The 22,981-nt window shown below is 43.0% G+C and overlaps 1 protein-coding gene across 1 annotated transcript in view; it reads left to right on the forward strand.

Annotated features, from left to right (window-relative positions):
- The window catches only part of EXOC4 (exocyst complex component 4), a 599,812-nt gene that overhangs the window by 29,840 nt on the left and 546,991 nt on the right, over positions 1-22,981 (forward strand). Inside the window, exon 3 of the mRNA XM_048836703.2 lies at positions 6,728-6,922. Within this exon, the coding sequence (XP_048692660.2) occupies positions 6,728-6,922 (195 nt within the window). The remainder of the gene's footprint in view (positions 1-6,727; positions 6,923-22,981) is intronic.

Here is a 22,981-nt window from a genome sequence, read left to right on the forward strand (position 1 = left end):
TTTCTCCAGGAAGCTCCATCCATCTTAATGACTACCGATGCATCCCTCACAGGGTAGGGTGCTCAAGTGTTACATCACACAACTCAGGGGCTGTGGTCTCCATCGGAAACCTCCCTGCACATAAACATCCTGGAACTTTGAGTGATAAGCAATGCCTGCCGTCACTTCCTCCCGATAATCCGTAACCAACATGTACGGATAATGACAGACCACATCGCCTGCATGTTCTATGTAAACAGGCAGGGAGGAGCTTGCTTTCATTTGCTTTGCACAGAAGCTATGAAACTCTGGAACTCGTGCCTTGTGAACAATATCCGGATATCAGCCGCCTACTTTCCCGGGGCTATGTATACCACGGCGGACGAATTAAGCAGATACTTTCCTTGGGACCATGAATGGGAGATAAACGAAATGATCATCACCAACATATTCCGCATTTGGGGCTACCCAGCCATAGACCGCTTTGCAACTGCGAAAAACACAAAATGTCCCGAATTTTGCTCCAGAGCAGGACTGGGGAAGCACTCCTGGGAGATGCATTTATGATTCCGTGGCACCGGAACTTACTCTGTGCTTTTCCCCCAATCCCGATTCTCCACAGAGTTCTGACAAAAATACAAACAGATCATGCCAAAGTGATCCTGATTGCCCCAGCATGGCCCAGACAACCGTGGTTCCCATTCCTCACCAGGATGTCAACTCAACCACCAATCTTGTTGCCTCTCATTCCGAACTTCCTCTCGCAGCAACACGGCCGATTTCTCCACTCCCACCTGTCCATGCTTCACCTCAAAGCTTGGTTCCTACATGGTTCTCCCAAAATGAACTAGCATGCTCTGACGAAGTCCAAAGAGTGCTCCTACATAGCAGAACACAATCTACTCGCACCACCTGTCTCCAGAAGTGGAAGTGATTTACACAGTGGTGCTCAACTAAACAACTGCCTCCTATGTCTGCAACAATATACTCTTATACTCGACTACCTGTTGGACCTCAAACAATCTGGCCTTTCTTTTAGCTCCATCAAAGTCCACCTAGCTGCTATTAGAACCTTCCATGATAAAATTGACAGTACCTGTGTGTTTGCTCATCTGATCACTAAATGTTTTCTCAAAGGACTTCAATCCCTATACCCAGACGTTAGACCCCCTACTCCTCCGTGGGACCTTCACTTAGTGTTATCTTGCTTAACTCAACAACCATTTGAACCTCTAGCCGCTTGCTCCCTCTTGCGCCTTTTTATGAAAACAGCATTCCTAGTGGCAATCACTTCTGCCAGATAGGCAGGAGAAATAGCAGCTCTCATGGCAGACCCACCGTATACCCTGTTTTTTAAGGACAGTTACCCTTCGATTACACCCCAAATTTATTCCAAAGGTCCATTCGTCATTCCATATCAATGAACTGATACACCTGCCGACCTTCTTTCCTAAACCACATGCGAACTCGTTTGAATCCACAATGCATACTCTAGATGTATGCAGGGCTTTGTCCTTCTATTTGGATAGAACCAAGCCCTTTAGAAATTCTTCTAGACTCTTTGTTGTCTTCACGGAGCCATCCAGAGGGACACCTGTTTCCACCCAGAGACTTTCAAAATGGATTTCTGACTGTATCCGATTCCGTTATCAGATATGGAAAGTTATGCCTCCAGCAGACATCAGAACCCACTCCACTAGATCGATGGCTACCTCCGTGGCTTTTCTACGCAAAGTTCCCCTGACTGACATCTGTAAAGCAGCCACTTGGTCTTCTGAACACACTTTTGTTAAGCACTATGCCCTTACTCAGGGCCCCTTCTCGGATACACGATTAGGCAGAGCTGTTTTAGCTACTGCATTTCTACCCAATCTGAAGTCCCTACCTCCTTGAGATACACTGCTTTTAAGTCACCTGGAGTGGAGCACCCACAGGGACAGCTCTCTAAGAAGAAGAGGAGGATACTCACCCTGTGCAGTAACAGACGTTCTTCGAGATGAGTGTCCCTGTGGGTGCTCCACTACTCACCGTCCTCCCCTCTACTTTGTAGTTGGGGTGGCCTCCGTTGTAGAGAAGGAACTAAGGGGACCGGTCGCGCACGCGTACTATTAAGGCACACTCAGAGCGGGGGGGCAAGCGCTGTGCGTGCATGACCGGTACGAATACTTCTGTAAAAATCTCCGAGCGAAGGCGCAGGGACACACCAACACCTAGAGTGGAGCACCCACAGGGACACTCATCTCGAAGAACGTCAGTTACTGCACAGGGTGAGTAACCTCCTCTTCTCTTGTCCTGTCTCCCTTCTACTTGATGATACCTTGTGCTGAACCAAATATTGAATGGAGAAGATGCCATTACCTGCCAGCTTTGAAACCACCATCAGAGTTATTTAAATAGGTCAGATTCTCAGCTAGTGTAAGCCAGTGAGGACCTGGTCTGATTTGTTACTTGACCAGCAGTAGATCACCCAAATCTACACAGCTAAAACCTCTCCATCTAGTCTATTCAGATTCTTATGTTGTGCCCATCAGGATGGTCTCTGATCACCTGCCACCTAGGTCATCTCAGTGACTCATCAGATGTCCACTGACCCATTAAATATGAATTTTAAGGTTATTTGCATAATCAGCTCTTGAGCTGTGCCTCCTGGTGGTCCTATATTTTGATATAGTTTCCTAACATTTATTAACCATATGTTTCCTAACATTTATTACTGCTCTTGTAAATAACAGTGGCACTCCTAGCACTGGTGAAGGCTTACTCTTTGCTGTTCTCTACCTCCAGTTCTGATTATTATCCCAGTTGGTGAATTCGCCACTCTCCCAGGCCTTGTTTTACTTTCTCTATGGATTGCTGTACTTAAGCCTTGAAAACCAGGTACATAAATTGTTCCATTGTCTGACTAGCGCTGTGGAGATCATGACTGGAAACCTTTCAGAGCAATGCTCCAGAAGCAGTAAGCTATGACCCTTCTGAGGCAGCACACTGACCATTCTGGTTTTTCAAATTCATTTAGCATTTTCAAAGCAAATGAGACCTCTCTGATCCCTTCCAGGGATAAGAGTTCATTCGAAGGATTTATGTACAAAGCCTGACTCTGTGAAGGCCCAGATCAATAATCTTAAACTTGAAATAAACTATAGCCTGTTTTCACCCAATATGCTAAGCTTTGCAGAGGTCAAAAACAATCCTATAGGGACAATGACATTCCCATCTAAACTAATCACTATGGGGGGAGGGGGGTGAAGGACCTTTGGATATTTGTTTTCTGATTAGCTTTAGTCAACATGTATTAAAATAACTTTGCCCTAATCTCATGCGAGGCACCATATATGATGCTAGACTCTGTGCCATCAGTCTAAATTATGCTGTCAAGCTTTCCATTTTGATGTTCCTCTCCTTTGTTATAGGTGGATGTTCATATTGCAACAAACTTGGACAGAAACATTTGTGCAAAAGCAAAATGCTTTGTCTGTGTTTAGTAGTCTGGATATCTGTTTGTGAAACAGCTATTTTCCTCAGCTCATATTTGTCCAGGAACCGAATCTTGTGGGAATGTGTCAGGGCCTGATTCTGATCTCATTTTATGCCCATATAACGCCATTGACTTAAAAGGCATTACGGGGTCATGACAGAGGAAAATACATCTTCAGGTGTTCACTCTATCTTCTTTCATATCTCTCCTCCTGCCTAGCAGCATTTTTGAGATTAGCATTGGTATCTGCCTCTTAGTTTAACAGGGAAAAATGAACAACTTGTCAAGGCAGAGCCGCTCTTTGGATCACTAGTCTATTTTGTACTCTGACAAGGACATCAAGTTTCAAACGTTTCATTCATTTCCGTGGACCTTTTGGTCTTTCTTAAAGTGACCACCATTTTGTATAAGGCACCGACAAGGCCACTAAGGCTAAGATGATACTGTCTAGTTTAAGGGCTTGTCTCCACTACCCGCTGGATTGGCAGGCAGCGATCGATACAGCGGGGGGTTGATTTATCGCGTCTCATGTAGATGCGATAAATAGACTGCTGAGCGCTCTCCTGTCGACTTCGGTACTCCACCAGAACGAGGAGCGCAAACAGAGTCGACGGGAGAGCGTCAGCTGTCTACTTACCACAGTGAAGACACCGCGGTAAGTAGATCCAAGTACGTTGACTTCAGCTATGCTATTCACGTAGCTGAAGTTGTGTATCTTAGATCGACCCCACATGGTAGTGTAGACAAGATCTAAGATATGCAACAGGACCTGTGCCCAGCAATTGCTGTGTATGGCATTCAGTTTTTCTCTGCTGTTGTGACAAGTTATGGAGCACGCAATTGTTGAGGTTTTCCCAGTGTTCGAAGATATTTCAAGGAGAGTCTGTTGGGTCCTGAGCCATCTAGAACCTTATTTTTGAAGCTGGGCTTTAATGTGTATACTTCAGAGCATGGTGCTGTTGTGTATTAATTGACTCTATTAGGAGTTGTCTTTCTTTTGGTCCATCTGTATGTTTCAGGAGGTCTCTTCACTTCATCCAAAGGAGGATAGAAGGGAAAGAGGTGCAGCTGAAGCATTGTTGTAGGTTCTTAAAGACTCTATAACTTGAAAATAAATCCAAGGGCCTCTCTGCATTTTTAATTCAGTGATGTTAGTGAGAGTTCTGGCTAAGAAGGGGTTAGGCCCTAAATATTCATGGTTTATCACTGAAACCAGATAACTGGTGTAAATGCTGTGTGAGAAGTGGTGTTAATTGCTTACTGATTTTAAGGCACTTAAATGATCATCCATTTATGGCATACAAGAAAAATTGGGTTGTACTGACCTTATCCCAGGAATTGAGGAATGCGATAGAAAAGCAAGAAGTTCTTTGACAGTCTGCAAGAGATGGCTTGAGATTTCAAAACAAAGTGAATGGCAGGCAGTGCACTGTTTTTTCTTAGTGTTATAGTGTCATGATGTGTAATGTAGATGCTGAGCTGAAGTTTATCCTACTTACAATCCATTTTGACATTCTTTCAGACATTTTGTTAGATAAACTCCATCTCTTGCTAACAAATTTGGTGTCACCTGATGTGACCAGGGTCCCAGGGGGGCCACGCTGAGATTGCTCAATCAGGGCAAACTGCAAAGAATGGGGCAGACAATCCCCAAAACTGGAGGTTATTTCTAATATTTAGATTTACCAATCCAGCAACAAAACAGCTTTTACAATATCTTACTGATTACTCAGAAGCCAGAAATACAGTTCCCTTAAAGCAACCCAGCCTTGGGCTCCCACCCACACAGCCAAGTCAAATACTTGGAGGATTACTGAAAATCTTATTCATCATATAAAAAGTTCTACCAATCCCAAAGGGTTGGACACATTACCCATCAACTTAATGAGTACTTCAGATCTTACCCAATTGACGTACAGCCAATTCTTATTAATGAAACTAAAATTTATTAAAAAAGAAAAGAGTGCGTGCGTATGGGTTAAAAGATCATTATGCCTGCAGATATAAATAAAGTTCTTAGGTCAGTTCATGGTAGAGATGGTGAGCTTCAGAGTTGCAAAAAGTTCTTTCAGAATTAGTTCCTTCGGTCATAGTTCAATGTCCAATATCAGGGAGACCCAGTCTGGAGCTGGGGACTTAGTCTTGCGACTCAAACTTCCCCTGGTGAAGCTTAAGCAGATCTGAGATAACAGGTCAGGGCCCAAGAGTTCTTTTCATAGATCCCCAGCAGCCTCTTGCCAGCAGGCATTCCTTGGGTACAGCATTGTGGCTTTGAAGTAGAAACACCTATTTCCTATGTATACACGGGTAACTAGTTGCATTCATCAGCATAAGGTAGTTATCCGTTAAGCAGTTCATAGACAGTTTACTACAAACTTCAAAGAGAAATATAGACAATGAAATTATTACACTCTAGTCTCATCTAAATGTTAATATTCCCCTTTGATCTCTGAATCAAGGATATAGTAACTGACAGGAACCATCTGTTTACATGGTTAACATCTAACAAGATATAAGTAAACACATACAATCTGTATTACCTCTAATTCTCTAACAGTACAGGTTCACATTTCAAACCTCTAGTCTATGGCTATGTTAGCTGTTTATAAGGAATAGTCCTAATTACCATCTATATACTTTTCTAATATGTCTTTAAAAATTGAATTTGGGTCATTTAGCCCGCTAGTTGCTTGACTCTTTCGGGTTTAATGTCACACCTGAGCTACTGGTTAACAGGGATCCTCCTGTATAGTCCGCTTTCATAAAATGGAGAAACAATAACTAGAAAAGAGGAGGAGGGAGAGATGCCACAAGAATGTAATAGGCAGACAAAAAATGTTTACAGAGGAACAAAATAGTAGCTATTTATTTACTTACACTAAACAATTGGCTTCCTGTTTCATGCCTAAATGCTGAATAAATGTTGGAAACAGCTGCAAGTAACTCTTTAGTCCTGGTGTTAAGATGAACATGTGTGGAATCCCATTAAGGCTACTCCAGTAAATAATGCACTAATAGCACAAAACTTGAATTAAGCCCCAGCACCTAGCTTCACTTCATTTCCCCTGTGGTTGCTCTCATTATTTAGGGTGATTATATGATTCGTCTGTGCTAGAGAGGAATAATAGGCTGGTTTTTAAAAAAATGTGTATTTGATTATTGCAAGTTGAAACTCATGTTAAAATGAGTGAGTTAGGGGAAGTGCTGACCATATGGCAGGCTCCAAGAGAAAGGGCATTAGACTGACCTCATCTTCAACCTGTTGCCTTGTAGGTGAAGGAAAATCTCCTGTCATGCAAGATGCTGCTGCACTGCAAACGGGATGAGCTGCGCAAGTTGTGGATAGAAGGAATTGAGCACAAACACGTCTTGAATTTGCTAGATGAGATTGAGAACATCAAGCAAGTGCCCCAGAAGCTGGAACAGTGCATGGCCAGCAAGCACTACCTCAATGCAACTGACATGCTGGTAAGATGGGATACCTAACATTGATGGTCATCTGTATATTAGAGTCAGCTAATGTGGCTCTCTAGGTAAATAGATCTTTCTCTGTGTGTCCACTGCTTGCTCTTCTCCTGCACTGTTCTCTTTTACCCTGTTATGTCACTCAGTTTGTGCTTGATCTTCAGCTTGCCAACCTCTTTGACTTCTTTGCTGCCCTCAGCCTTTTCTGACGTGGACTCTGGGTCTCCAATAGCTCTTCCTCCCCTTGTCTCTTGTCCATGGTTTTTTGAAGCCTCCTCCTTCTTTGCACTTCATTGACTCCTTTCCTTTCTTCTGTCACTGTGCTCCTTGCCTCTTGCCGTGCTGGGTTTCCTACTGCATTCATGGCCTTGGTTCTTATTCTCACTGATGACTTCCTCCACTGTAAGATCCTTCTCTTAGCTCCATCTATTTCCTTTCCCTTCCATCTCCTCTCTGACTGGCTCTGGTGCTATCACCCTGATCATCTCTCCTCTACCTTTCACTCTTATAGAATCATAGGACTGGAAGAGACCTCAAGAGGTCATCTAGTCCAGTCCCCTGCACTCCTAGCAGGACTAAGTATTATCTAGACCATCCTTGACAGGTGTTTGTCTAACCTGCTCTTAAAAATCTCCAATGACGGAGATTCTACAACCTCCCAAGGCAATTTATTCCAGTGCTTAACCACCCTGACAGCTAGGAAGTTTTTCCGAATGTCCAACCTAAACCTCCCTTGCTGCCATTTAAGCCCATTGCTTCTTGTTTTATCCTCGGAGGTTAACAAGAACAATTTTTCTCCCTCCTCCTAGCAACAACCTTTTATGTACTTGAAAACTGTTATCCTGTCCCCTCTGTCTTCTCTTCTCCAGACTAATTCTTCTTTCCAGACGAATCCTCTTCTTCTAACTACCTTCCCAGTCATCTGCCTCCACCTCCTTCTCTGCTGAGAACTCGCCAGTTTTTTTTAGGAAAAAAAGAAAATTGACTCTTGCCAGCAAAAATTTTCCTCCTCCCTCTCCCATTCTCTCTCTCTCTCTCATTTCCCTTTCTCCAACTGGCAGACCCCTGCTTTCTCATTCACCACGGAGGAGGAGAGGCTTCTTGCTTCACAACTCAAGTCTCTCTTTTACTGTTTCCCTCTAATTCCTTGATCTGTGCCCTTGCTCCCATTTCCTTCCACCTGCTCTCATTCTCTGCTCTTTCTCTAAGCCTCTTATTGAAGTGCTCTTTCTCCTTGGGCTCATTTCCATCTGCTTTACAAGCACACCTTTCATCCTCAGTCATGAGGAAGCCTCTCCTCACCTACACCCTCTTCTCCAATTTCTGTCCTATTTCTCTCCCTTCCTGTGTCCAAAAACTTCAGGCGTGGTGCCTAGACTTCATGACCAAATCTAGATTCCACCCCCTGCCAAAACTACCCTTTCTTTACCAATGACACTAGTAACCTTCTGCACGGGGTGGGAGTTTTCTCTATTTATGACAGGTTTCAGGGTAACAGCCGTGTTAGTCTGTATTCGCAAAAAGAAAAGGAGGTGCCACAAGTACTCCTTTTCTTTTTGCGAATACAGACTAACACGGATGTTACTCTGAAACCTGTCATTATGCAAGGCACTGCATTTAGCTGTATGGAGTGGAAATCTATCAACTGCTCAAATAAATTGGTTAGTCTCTAAGGTGCCACAAGTACTCCTTTTCTTTTTTCTCTGTTTATGTTCTTCTTGATTCCTCCACAGAATTATGTTTCTTGAAATCTCCTTCACCTCCCTCATCAACTCTTATCCTTCCTGTCTCTCAGGATCACAACTTTAGTGTTACCTTTGACTCTTCTCTTTCCCGCCTTGTAATCCATCACTTCTCAAATTCCTGTTGCTTCTTCCTCTTCATTATTGCCTGTCCTTTCTTCATTTTTCCCCACTGCCAAAACTCACTCTTGATTTCATTTTTTCGGGTCCCTCTTCTCTATACTGTCCAAAACACGTGTCTCTAAAGTTGTCTTCCTTTCTCACTTCTCGTAAAATCTCTTTTCAGGCTTCCTGTTACTCTTGGCCTCAAACTTAAGCTCCTCATGTTGGCCTTTAATGACATACATAATCCTGCTTCCGTGTACAGCTCCATTTTGTTGTCCCCTTCCTTCCTTTCTGACTCATTACACTCCTTCCAATCGTTTCCTGGCTGTTTTTCTTCAACTCGTACTCTTGCCTTTCTTGCCTTCGTGCCTCCTTTCATGCCACCCTCTACATCTTGTCTGCCAGTGGTCTTCTCTGTCCTCCCTCCTTAAAAAAGCTTTTCTTCCTGGAACCCTTTTTCAGCCTTGTTCTCCTCATCCTTCTTCCCCTTATTTCAGTGGTTCCCAAACTTTAACAGCCCGCGAACCCCTTTCACTAAATTGTGAAATCTCGTGAACCTCCCCCTAATAATTTAATATTTCTAGGGATTTAAGTTTAGATTTCCTCTGCTCTCTGCACTCCGTGGGGCTTCTGCTGCTGGACCCCGTTGACTGCCCCGGTCCACTGAGCTTGGGCTGCAGGCCCCGCTGACCGCCAGGACTCGGGCTGCCAGCCCCAACTGCCCATCCCTGCTCTCCCTGGGGCTTGGGCTGCCGGCTCCCTCACTGATGGGGGCAGGGCTCAGGCTGCCAGCCCCAACTGCCCTGCAACCGGGTCCCACCTGCTGCCTCCAATGCCCGGGGTCCTCTGGCTGCCAGAAGTGAAATTTTTCTGGCGAACTCCCTGCAACGTTCTGCGAACCCCAGTTTGGGAACCACTGCCTTATTTGAACTATTGTCCTGTCTCTTGTCTACCTTATTGTAAGTTGTTTGGGGCAGGTCATGAATCTGTTTTGTAAAGCACTATGGAAATTTCTGGTACGATATAAAATATTAAGTCAAGCCTGTTCTAATTCTTGGAAGGCATTAATAGAGCCATGACAAGAAGAGCAGGGATGGCTAGGATTTACTTAGATTTTGAGGTATTTTTAGTCAAAGTCCTTGATGGAGGAAATATGTTATCTGGAGTGAGAGGTATTCTCTTGTGTTTAAAAAAAAAAGCAAACAGGTTAAGAAGTGGAATAAACAGGCAATGTTCAGTGAAGAAAGAGTTAATGATTGCTATCTTGTGGATTAGTATTAGGACAGTTTAAATTCATTACTGTTAACCTATTGGTTTTTCCCATTTCTGTTACATTTGACCTAGTTAAACCTGTTAAAGAGCTAGTTTGTTGGTCTTCAAAGAATGGTTGCATGGAGGGCCATACCCTGACTTTGTGATCGTGGTGTTCTTCCAGAGAAGAATAGTCCCATTTCCAGCCTGTGCTGAGTTCTGATTTTATTGCTCTAGGAAATGAAAGAAAAACGTTCGTCTGCGAAGTGCTTTGCAAATATTGAGTAATCCTTTGACTCCTCAGTTGGTTTCATAGATGAGAAAACAAAGGCACACACAGCTGAGGCTTGCACAAGGTCGTAAGGGAAGTGAGTGTTGGTGCCTGCTCTTTGTGCTCAGGCTGCTCGACAGAACCATGCTGGTTCTTCGGCAGGGTTATCTGTTGTGCCTCATCAAGGTGCATTGCTGTAAGGGGTTACCATTTAACTTTTAAACCAAGCAACGCAGGGAAAGCTGCAATTAAACCTGTATTAATCCCTCCATCAGTTCTTTCAATTCCCATTTCAATACAAGTGCAGCTATAGCATGTAAACACAATAACTTATCTGCATCCTGACTGTTTTAATAGACAAAAATTGGTGAGGGCTCATTGGCTTTTGCTATCTTCTTTTAATTCTTCCTGTTTGTCAATGTGATGTTATAATCATGTGCTGGCTGCAGGATAATACCTTTCTCTCATTATATGATCTGAATAGTGTATAAAATAATTATTAAACTGTCAGGAATGCAGAATGTTTATAGATGTGCTTGTCCTTTTGTTTCCCTCCTCAAGGTAAACGGCTGCTGTTGGTTTATAAAAAGCCTAAAGTGATCTGACAAGGCGCTTGTATCCCTTGCATTGAAATTGGAGAGCTGATTAATATTGTTGCCTGTAGCTTTGTGATATGTACAGTCTAAATTAGACCTTTGCAGCCTTTGTGTTGGGTTGATGCAAGCACATTAATGGCATAATTTCTGGTTGCTGCATCATATTTCTTCAGTCTGTTCTTTGTATTCCACTCACATTAATTGAAGTAATTTTGCCACTGAAGCGTATTTCAAACCCTGCATTTAAATTGAAATTTTAATTCCCTTATTGTTTGGAAAAGATGGCTGAAGATGGCTTGTTACAGGTTTCATTATCACTCAGAACTCTCCAGCTGCTGGTTCTAATGTACAACGACTGATTAAATCTGGGAAGAATTATTAATATAAAAATGGCAGCTTTTTCCCAATAGTATGAGCAGGCTCATGTTTGTATGAAGTTAGATATTTTTTTTAAAAGTGGATTTTTTTATCCAACTGTTTACATCGGTCTAAAATTGCACAGATGAGCTTTGAACATCACTTATGCAACTTCTATGATATAGCATCCCCCAAAAATTCATTGTAGAATTGCAGTTAAGTACTGCAAGCTAAGCCAGAGAGGAGATTTGGGGGCTCTGTACTAATTGCTAGTCACATATTCCACAAGTAAAATAACTTGTTTGAAACCTCCTTCTGAGTGTGAAGATTTGAATAAGTTTTTTTTTTTTTTTTTTAAAAGTGGTGAACGTTCACAGCTCCCACTGAAGTGCCATTTGAGGGCCTTAATTATTTTGGTCTCCTGTTTTTGTGCACATTTGTAGGAATTAATAGCTGTATAATTGGAGAAAGGATACATATATTAAGTATAAATAACCATTACTAGCAGCACCATTTACTCTTGGATAGTAATTGGGCTTATGTCCACTAGGATTGACATAATATGCACTTGAGGTGGTCTGATACTGCCTCCAGTAGAGGGCAGTGTGTCACATAGTATATTGTAGACTGATACCCAGGAGGGTGGGAGAAAACACTGGGACGAGCCAGGTATTAGGAGGAGTAGAAAGGCACTGGGACTTGAACAGTGAGCCTGGAGGGAAAGGCTGTGATACTAGCTGACAAGGTGACTGCAACAAGGAGCGAGGGTGACGGGGTGTGAACGTGAGAGAGACAGGACTGGGACAGGAACAGTCTGGAGAGAACAACACAGTAAAAGAGGCAGTGAGAGGCAAAAAGGCTTTGCTTACAAATTGCAATTCAAATCCTACTGAGGAAAATAGGAGCATAAATTATGGCAAATCAAGAGTAAAACTCAAGTCAGCCTATGGAACTCATTGCCAGGGGATGTTGCGAAGGCCAAAACTATAACAAGGTTCAAAAAAGATTGAGAAAAGTTCATTGAGGACAGGTCCATCAATGGCTACTAGCCAAGATTCTCAGGGATGCAACCCCATGCTCTGGGTGTCCCTAAACCTCTGACTGCCAGAAGATAGGACTGGATGACAGTGGCTGGATTACTCAGCAGTTGCCCTGTTCTGTTCATTCCCTCTGAAGCACCTGGCATTGACCACTTTCAGAAAACAGGATAGATACTAGGCTACATGGACCGTTAATTTGACCCAGTATGGCCATTCTTATGTTTGTTTGGGGGAAGCAGGTGCAGAAGTGTCTGACTAATAGAGCACATTCCCCTTTAGAGCTTGGAAGAGAGCCCAAGATTCCTGAATTGACCATTCCTCTGCTGCCAGCAAATATCTGTGAAACAGAGTGGCAAAGTGTGCAGCTCATCCTCTTCTAATGCTGGTCCATATAGAGGATAACAGCCTATTATTGCTATCAGTTATTCTGTTAGCGCAAGTGGCCGAGGTCTGTGCGGTGGCTCTAAAGGTTCCAGCCCTGCTGATGTGGATGTCAATGTGATGCCACATGATGGAATTTGTTTTTTCAGTTTTTTTAAACCTAAGAAATTACATGCTAAGGAAGAAGAAACAGTATGTGTTCATGTCACTAAACACTGTATCAATGTTAAAGCCACAAGGGGACCAAATTAAGGATGCAGGGGCAACCTTGAGTCTGGCATTTTGTAAGTTCTTAGTGCCTGACTTGGCAGCCTTACTATCCTTTTAACAGATTTTTTTTGTGTTAAATATATATATAGGTAACTTTTATATTGAGGCAACTCATTTAATCCACAGGGATCCCAAAACACGTGATGAATTTACACACACACACACTCCCCCCAGCACTAGAGCACAGCTACCGCTATGGTGGAATGTACCAGCTGTTTAACAAAGCACATTAATGTTACGTAATTAGGTTAATAGCAAGGATGGATTTCTTTTCACATCTTGCTTTACTGTGAATACTGTAAACCACACCAGCGTGCTCTCTGGGAGTTTGTTTTATTATTCTATCTCCTTGTATGGCTTCTATCACTAGTGTCTCAATGCCTCACGATCATAAATTAATTGATCTTTATAGCCCCTTAGGGAAAGTGGGGAAAACTATTTATCTCTGCTTTTCAGATGAGACAGAGAGAGGCTAAGTGACTTGCCCCAGGTCACAAAGAGAGTCTGCAGCAGAGTGGGGAACTGAACTCAGATCTTCTAGGTCTCTGTTGAGTACTTAAACCATGAGACCCTCTTTTCTTCTATCTGTTCTGTGGAAGTTTTACCCGAGGAGATAATCTAATTTCCCACCCACAACTTTATCTTCCCATCGCATTGGGTCCGGGAGTTTGTCGACCTTCATAGCTTTTTGCGATGTTTTATTCTTCAAATATTAAGTGCTCCTATTTAGGTTTCCTTGTGCCAGCGAGAGAAGTATGTAGCTCTCCCTTTCTGCATTTTAAGGTGAATAATAGCTTCCAAGATTTCCCTTGAGAGTTAGACCTATTTCTTGAAGCCAGGTCGCATTGTTGCCAACTTGCTAAAAGGGGCCACAGCAATGGTTCCCTCAACCCACCCAGCAATATTGTTAACCTATCCAACTATACTCTCAGCCCAGCAGAAGCAGCTGTCTTATCTCGGGGCCTCTCCTTCTGCCCCTCCACCCCCACAAACATGATACAGTTCTGTGGTGACCTAGAATCCTATTTTCGACGTCTCTGACTCAAGGAATATTTCCAACATACCTCTGAACAACATACTAATCCACAGAGGCCTCCCTACCAACATTACAAAAAGAAGGATTCTAGGTGGACTCCTCCTGAAGGTCGAAACAGCAGACTGGACTTCTACATAGAGTGCTTCCGCCGACGTGCATGGGTTGAAATTGTGGAAAAGCAGCATCACTTGCCCCATAACCTCAGCCATGCGGAACACAATGCCATCCACAGCCTCAGAAACAACTCTGACATCATAATCAAAAAGGCTGACAAAGGAGGTGCTGTTGTCATCATGAATAGATCGGAATATGAACAAGAGGCTGCTTGGCAGCTCTCCAACAACACTTTCTACAAGCCATTACCCTCTGATCCCACTGAGAGTTACCAAAAGCAACTACAGCATTTGCTCAAGATACTTCCTGAAAAAGCACAAGATGAAATCCGCACAGACGCACCCCTGGAACCCCGACCTGGGATATTCTATCTACTACCCAAGATCCATAAACCTGGAAATCCTGGGCGCCCCATCATCTCAGGCATTGGCACCCTGACAGCAGGATTGTCTGGCTATGTAGACTCCCTCCTCAGGCCCTACGCTACCAGCACTCCCAGCTACCTTCGAGACACCACTGACTTCCTGAGGAAACTTCAATCCATCGGTGATCTTCCTGATAACACCATCCTGGCCCCTATGGATATAGAAGCCCTCTACACCAACATTCCACACAAAGATGGACTACAAGCCGTCAAGAACACTATCCCCGATAATGTCACGGCTAACCTGGTGGCTGAACTTTGTGACTTTGTCCTTACCCATAACTATTTTACATTTGGAGACAATGTATACCTTCAGATCAGCAGCACTGCTACGGGTACCCGCATGGCCCCACAGTATGCCAACATTTTTATGGCTGATTTAGAACAACGCTTCCTCAGCTCTCGTCCCCTAACGCCCCTACTCTACTTGCGCTATATTGATGACATCTTCATCATCTGGACCCATGGAAAAGAAGCCCTTGAGGAATTCCACCATGATTTCAACAATTTCCATCCCACCATCAACCTCAGCCTGGTCCAGTCCACACAAGAGATCCACTTCCTGGACACTACAGTGCTAATAAACGATGGTCACATAAACACCACCCTATACCGGAAACCTACTGACCGCTATTCCTACCTACATGCCTCCAGCTTTCACCCTGACCACACCACACGATCCATCGTCTACAGCCAAGCTCTGTGATACAACCGCATTTGCTCCAACCCCTCAGACAGAGACAAACACCTACAAGATCTCTATCAAGCATTCTTACAACTACAGTACCCACCTGCGGAAGTGAAGAAACAGATTGATAGAGCCAGAAGAGTTCCCAGAAGTCACCTACTACAGGACAGGCCTAACAAAGAAAATAACAGAACGCCACTAGCCGTCACCTTCAGCCCCCAACTAAAACCCCTCCAACGCATTATTAACGATCTGCAACCTATCCTGAAGGATGACCCAACACTCTCACAAATCTTGGGAGACAGGCCAGTCCTTGCCTACAGACAGCCCCCCAACCTGAAGCAAATACTCACCAACAACCACGTACCACACAACAGCACCACTAACCCAGGAACCTATCCTTGCAACAAAGCCCGTTGCCAACTGTGCCCACATATCTATTCAGGGGCCTAATAACATCAGCCACACTGTCAGAGGCTCATTCACCTGCACATCCACCAATGTGATATATGCCATCATGTGCCAGCAATGCCCCTCTGCCATGTACATTGGTCAAACTGGACAGTCTCTAGGTAAAAGAATAAATGGACACAAATCAGATGTCAAGAATTATAACATTCATAAATCAGTCGGAGAACACTTCAATCTCTCTGGTCACGCAATTACAGACATGAAGGTCTCTATCTTACAACAAAAAAACTTCAAATCCAGACTCCAGTGAGAAACTGCTGAATTGGAATTCATTTGCAAATTGGATACTATTAATTCAGGCTTAAATAGAGACTGGGAGTGGCTAAGTCATTATGCAAGGTAGCCTATTTCCCCTTGTTTTTTCCTTCTCCCCCCCCCCCCCCCCCCGACGTTCTGGTTAAACTTGGATTTATGTTGGTAATGGCCCACCTTGATTATCATACACATTGTAAGGAGAGTGGTCAGTTTGGATGAGATATTGCCAGCAGGAGAGTGAGTTTGTGTGTGTGGTTTTTGGAAAGGGGTGGGTGGGTGAGAAAACCTGGATTTGTGCTGGAAATGGCCCACCTTGATTATCATACACATTGTAAGGAGAGTGATCACTTTAGATAAGCTATTACCAGCAGGAGAGTGGGGTGGGAGGAGCTATTGTTTCGTGGTCTCTGTGTATATAATATCTTCTGCAGTTTCCACAGTATGCATCTGATGAAGTGAGCTGTAGCTCACAAAAGCTTATGCTCAAATAAATTGGTTAGTCTCTAAGGTGCCACAAGTACTCCTTTTCTTTTTGCGAATACAGACTAACACGGCTGTTACTCTGAAACTTCAGTTTAGTTTCTAGAATTGAGCTTGTGAAGATTACTGCTCGTTATTGCATTCGATTAAAAGCATTCAGCCTAAGATCGATCATTCAGAATAGAAGCCTAGTTTGCGGTAAACTTAGGTCATTTTCGATTGTGCCGATGCATGTTGAGTTCACTGTCTGCCTCTGTATTGCGTGATCTCTGAATCCTAGCTCTCTAGAATCTGTCCGATCTTCTTGCGTAATTTATTATTTATTTATTGAGCATGTCACTTTGCTTAGTGCTTTGCAACACAACTGCTGCCCTAAGGAGCTTACAAGCTAAACTAGACAAAGCAGCTCCGATACCCAGAAAACTGCACAATGCAGATTCTTCGTTTTGTTGTTATAGATTGCATCCCAGCACTGAGGCTTTGAGGCCAAAGTAAATTTTTGAAGTGGGACTTGTCTGATGAGAACGTGGTCAGTTCCTCAGAAGTGGGAGCCTTGTTTATAGACACATGAAAAAAAGTGAAGAGATGAGTGTAAAGTCAATGAAATAATCAGTCATGACACAGGCTTGGGATGGAGGAACAGGAGGAGTAGGAAGGAGGGATATAGAGGGGAGAAGGGAGGAATGAAGGGTTGCAGAAGCTTGTATGTGAGTTCAAGTTCCTCATTCTTGACATGGAAGGTGATGGGGAGACAGTCAAGGGTTTTAAATAATTGAGATTTTTTCTGGGGAGAAGAGGAGAAAATTGTTCTGCTATTTTTCCACTCCCAGGGTGGAGGTGCACTACTTGGTTGCCATTTAGCCATCTCCTACCTTTCCCTGTATCTCACATTAGTAGCATACGCTGGCACTGATGGTGGGAAGTAGAAGTCTTATTGGGAGGGATGAGCTGGAGTACCGATGAGAAGCGCAGTTAGGAAAGTAACAAATACTTTTCTCATGGATTGCATTTTCTAAATGGACATCCAACTTAATTCTTAATTACTGAGGGACAATCTCTTTTGCTTTTCACAGCCAAATCTCTGTACAACTTTTCATGACTGATGTACCCAAGTATTCAGATTCTAATATCTAAACTGTATTGTTAAATCTATTCACCTAAATTTGGGTTATTGCTGATAATGTATTCTATATATCATATGACTTTTAAAAAACTAACTTTGTATTTGTGGATAATCTAAGCACTATACCCAGATGTATAGACAGTCTTTTTCCCAACCAGTGTATTACAGTAACTCCCCACTTAACGTCCTCTCGATTAACGTTTCGATCTTACGTTCCTGCTCCATTACAGAACATGCTCGTTTAAAGTTGTGCAACACTCCGCTATAACATCGTTTGGCTGCTTGCTTTATCCATGGCTGGCAGCCCCCCATCAGCTCCCTTACCCTGCTCCCCCAAGCGCTTCCGACCCGCTGGTGGACCCCGCGGATTAGCGCCTTCCCCCTGCTCCCCACGGAAACAGCTGGTTTGCGGCGTGCAGGAGGAACGGGGGAGGAGCAAGGACGCGGCGTGCAGGCTCCCCCTTCCCTCCCCTGCCTCCTGCCTGTGGCAATCGGCTGGTTTGCGGTGTTCAGGAGGGAGGGGAAGCCTGCGCGCTGTGTCCTCACTCCTTCCCCCTGCCTCCTGAATGTCAGCAATCAGGTGGTTGGCGTGGGCAGGAGGCGGGGACGGAGGGGGGAGGAGTGAGGATGTGGCATGCGGAGTAAAGGGGGAGGAGGGAGAGAAGAGGCGGGTTAAGGATGGGGGCTTGGGGGAAGGGGTGGACTGGGCAAGCCAAGGGTTGAGCCCCCCCCCGCCCCCAGCAAAGTCAGTGCCTGTGCTTGAAGAACAGCAAGAGTAGCAGGGGGACAATCCACCCTCTTCCACTCTCTGACTCCACCACCTCAACCAAGCTTCATACTCGGCAGTGATGATTGTAGTATTAAATTGTTTCTTTAAATTTGTTTGAAACTTATACCTGTATTAAATTGCTTGTTTAAAATGTATATAATGCCTTTTGTCTGGCAAAAAAAAAGTTCCCTGGAACCTAACCACCCCTATTTACATTAATTCTTATGAGGAAACTGGATTCGCTTAACATCGTTTCGCTTAAAGTCGCATTTTTCAGGAACATAACTACAACGTTAAGTGAGGAGTTACTGTATATAATTTTTTTTTAACATTAGCTTTAATAACATTTTTAAATCTGTTCCAACACAATGTTGGATATCTGTAATCCTAGATGGAAATTGAAGCAAGTATGTTGCATCTTCCTGCTAGTACGTGGTTGCTCAGGGTAATCGTAAACTGTCAATCTAGAAATCCTTTGTCGTAAACAAACATTTGTTGGTATTAATATCGTACATAATTAAAATTTGAAAAAAATTCAACTATTTGTTACTATTTATATGCTTTGTTCACTATCTGCATTTCTCTCATCTCGGGCAATGAAAATCGGAAAGGGCAGTTTTTCATTGGTTTCATCAGTTTTGCTTTCTGCATTTTCCTGCTGCAGTGTTTTGCTTTCAAACACTTCAGCAGAATTTGTTTGTTTAAAACAAATGTTTTCAATGGAGTTTAAAAAAAATAGTCTGGTCCTAGCTCTTATAGAGGCATATTTTTACAAAATTTAGACCTTGGGCTATATTTAAACACTGTCTCCTTTAAATAACTCAATCAATAGTACTTCCAACATTTTTCTCCGGAGGCTGTTCCATGGTCTAACATATCTCACCATTGGGAAGTTACCTTGATTAAATAGCCAGAATTCTGTTTAAAAAAGGAAAATGTGAAATTTACATTCCAGTGGATTTTATCTCCTTTCGGTGGACACATTGATGTAAGCATTAAGACAAACAAACAAACAAAATACCTTTTGACTCTGTTAAAACAACTCATTCATGATCATTTTACTCATTGGCATAACTGATAATTTTTGTCATTGGTGATAGCAGTAGGATTTGACTGGGGAGAGAAAGGAAACAGGTCCTTTATTTATTTTTATTATATGTAATGTTTGGTGAGAGCATGTTCTAGTGATTAGCATATGAGTATGAGAGCATATGAGTATGAGAGCACTTGCATGAGAGGAAAGTGATCAGGAACAGCCAGCATGGATTCACCAAGGGAAGGTCATGCCTGACTAATCTAATCGCCTTTTATGATGAGATTACTGGTTCTGTGGATGAAGGGAAAGCAGTGGATGTATTGTTTCTTGACTTTAGCAAAGCTTTTGACACGGTCTCCCACAGTATTCTTGTCAGCAAGTTAAGGAAGTATGGGCTGGAAGAATGCACTATAAGGTGGGTAGAAAGTTGGCTAGATTGTCGGGCTCAACGGGTAGTGATCAATGGCTCCATATCTAGTTGGCAGCCGGTATCAAGTGGAGTACCCCAAGGGTCGGTCCTGGGGCCGGTTTTGTTCAATATCTTCATAAATGATCTGGAGGATGGTGTGGATTGCACTTTCAGCAAATTTGCGGATGATACTAAACTGGGAGGAGTGGTAGATACGCTGGAGGGGAGGGATAGGATACAGAAGGACCTAGACAAATTGGAGGATTGGGCCAAAAGAAATCTGATGAGGTTCAATAAGGATAAGTGCAGGGTCCTGCACTTAGGACGGAAGAACCCAATGCACAGCTACAGACTAGGGGCCGAATGGCTAGGCAGCAGTTCTGCGGAAAAGGACCTAGGGGTGACAGTGGACGAGAAGCTGGATATGAGCCAGCAGTGTGCCCTTGTTGCCAAGAAGGCCAATGGCATTTTGGGATGTATAAGTAGGGGCATAGCGAGCAGATCGAGGGACGTGATCGTTCCCCTCTATTCGACATTGGTGAGGCCTCATCTGGAGTACTGTGTCCAGTTTTGGGCCCCACACTTCAAGAAGGATGTGGATAAATTGGAGAGAGTCCAGCGAAGGGCAACAAAAATGATTAGGGGACTGGAACACATGAGTTATGAGGAGAGGCTGAGGGAGCTGGGATTGTTTAGCCTGCAGAAGAGAAGAATGAGGGGGGATTTGATAGCTGCTTTCAACTACCTGAAAGGGGGTTCCAAAGAGGATGGCTCTAGACTGTTCTCAATGGTAGCAGATGACAGAACGAGGAGTAATGGTCTCAAGTTGCAGTGGGGGAGGTTTAGATTGGATATTAGGAAAAACTTTTTCACAAAGAGGGTGGTGAAACACTGGAATGCGTTACCTAGGGAGGTGGTAGAATCTCCTTCCTTAGAGGTTTTTAAGGTCAGGCTTGACAAAGCCCTGGCTGGGATGATTTAGCTGGGAATTGGTCCTGCTTTGAGCAGGGGGTTGGACTAGATGACCTTCTGGGGTCCCTTCCAACCCTGATATTCTATGATTCTAATGAGTTCTTATTCTTATTTATTATGTTGTATTACCATCGTTTCTAGGAGCTCTAGTGATGGAATTAGAACCTCACTGGGCCAGGTGCTGTAAAAACACAGAACAAAAAGACAGTCCCCTCCCGAAGGAGCTTATCATTGAAGTATACTTTTAGCCCTGGCTCTGCTGCTGGTTTACCAGGCAAGCCACTTAAAATGCTGTGCCTCAGTTACCCTATATGTTAAATGGGTATATTACTCTAAGATATTATTTGTATTATTTGTTTACCTCAAAGGGGCATGGTAAGACTTCACTTATTACGTTTGGGAGGGTGCTTTAAGTTCCTTATAAAAGGCATTTGTGCTAAGTAGTAAGTGTTAGAACTGAGCTGGAAAGAAGTTCTGTTTTTGTATTTTTTCTCGAATTCAATTTTCTGATCTTGTTTCAGTTTTTTTTTAATTTGCTATGATAGATTTAAAGATAGTTGAAAGTAGAAATTCATAAGTGGAGTGTTTCTTTCCCTTTGTAACATCTTATCATTTCTTCCCTTAATGTACTATCGATAACTTCCTCTCATTCCTTTTGTCCTGTGAAATCCATTATCTGAGGGAGTCTGTTGCATTAAACTGTTAGTGCCTAATATTGCCTCATTTGCATTGACACATGCTTGACCTCAGCCCCTCCACTCTCTTAGTTAATGCACCAATAGGCACTGATATCTCTCTGGAGTATTATCATTTGGCTGTTAGCTCAACTAATAACAACCATTCTTTTAAGCTGATGAAGGTTTATTAAATAAAAAACATACAGTAATGAAGGTGGAATGGAGGTAGCTAGCATCCTGTTTTTACTGGTGAGAGTCTGCTGAGTCTATACGATAGTTACTGGATTTTCCATGGAAGTGGGGACACCAGTACAGTTGTGATCAATTGTTTGGTTTAGAAACAAGCATTTCTGGACATTTAATTTGATCTCCACTGATTACAATGTAGACACAGTAATAAAAATAATAACCGGCCTTGTCTGTCTAATGATACATCACCTCTTGGATGTGCCATCCAAACAGCAAATAGCGTTGTGGTTTACATTTCCATGCTTTCACACGTGGGATTTGTACCGTAGCTTAGAGATCTTTAAGCTAGAAACTTCAGTTGAATAAGGAAAAATGTAGTGATGGCTTGCCTTTCAATTGATTTAAAAAAAAAAAAAAAAAAGTTAAACTTCTAGCCAGCACCATCCATTATATAATTGAATAAAAATCCTTTATTTTGCCAGTAGAATCTTTGGTAGTTTTTTATTAAGCTGACTTATCAAGGTTGTTTTGTAACATTATTAACCACTTTAATTTCTCTTATAATGCAGCTGTAGTAATGTTTTTGCAGTAATCACTGCTTCTTCAGTTATTTCTCTTTAATTCTGAATCTCACAATCATAGTTTTTTCCCTAGTAAATAATGGAACACTATTAAGAGAGAGAAATCACTCAAGATCTCGAGGATAGTGGAAAAACATAAAGCATACGTCTTTCCAGACAAACTTGATTGCATATTAAAAATAGAACTGCAGAGTTAGTGGATGAAGGGAAAGGAGACACACTGTTATCTGGTTTACCGTAGTACATAGGAGCCGCAGTCATGGGCCAGGACTCCATTGTGCTATGCACTGTACAAACACAGAACAAAAAGACAGTCCCTGTCCCAAAGAGCTTATTGTCTAAGTAACAGACAGGTAGATGGGGGAATACAAGGAAACAATATTAGTCAACGTGATAAGCCATGGTCCCAGCAAACCAGCAGCCTAACTGTTGTCACGTCTTTTGGAGGCATCATGGCACTTGAGGGTTTTAGGGAGGGATTTGAAGGAGGATAAAGTGTTAGTTTTGTGTATGTTTATAGGGCGCTCCTCCCAAGCATGAGGGGCGGTATGGAAAAAAGCACCAAGGTGCTTGTTTGAAAACGTGGAAAGTGGGTGATAGAGGCTGGCATTATTGGCCCATTGGAGGTGAGAGTCAGCATTTCAATACTGAATGAGAGATGATAGGTAGGATAGGCCATGAAGAGCCTTGGAAGTGAAGACAAACAGCTTGTGTTTGATGCAGTAGAGAAGAGGGACCCAAGTATAATATATTTGGATTTTAGTAAAACATTTAGTACAACTGGGATGAATTTGGCCTAGTGTGACTCCACTGAAATCAATCCAG

This window comes from Caretta caretta, chromosome 1, assembly GCF_965140235.1.
Source record: "Caretta caretta isolate rCarCar2 chromosome 1, rCarCar1.hap1, whole genome shotgun sequence".
NCBI classification, from domain to species: Eukaryota; Metazoa; Chordata; order Testudines; family Cheloniidae; genus Caretta; species Caretta caretta.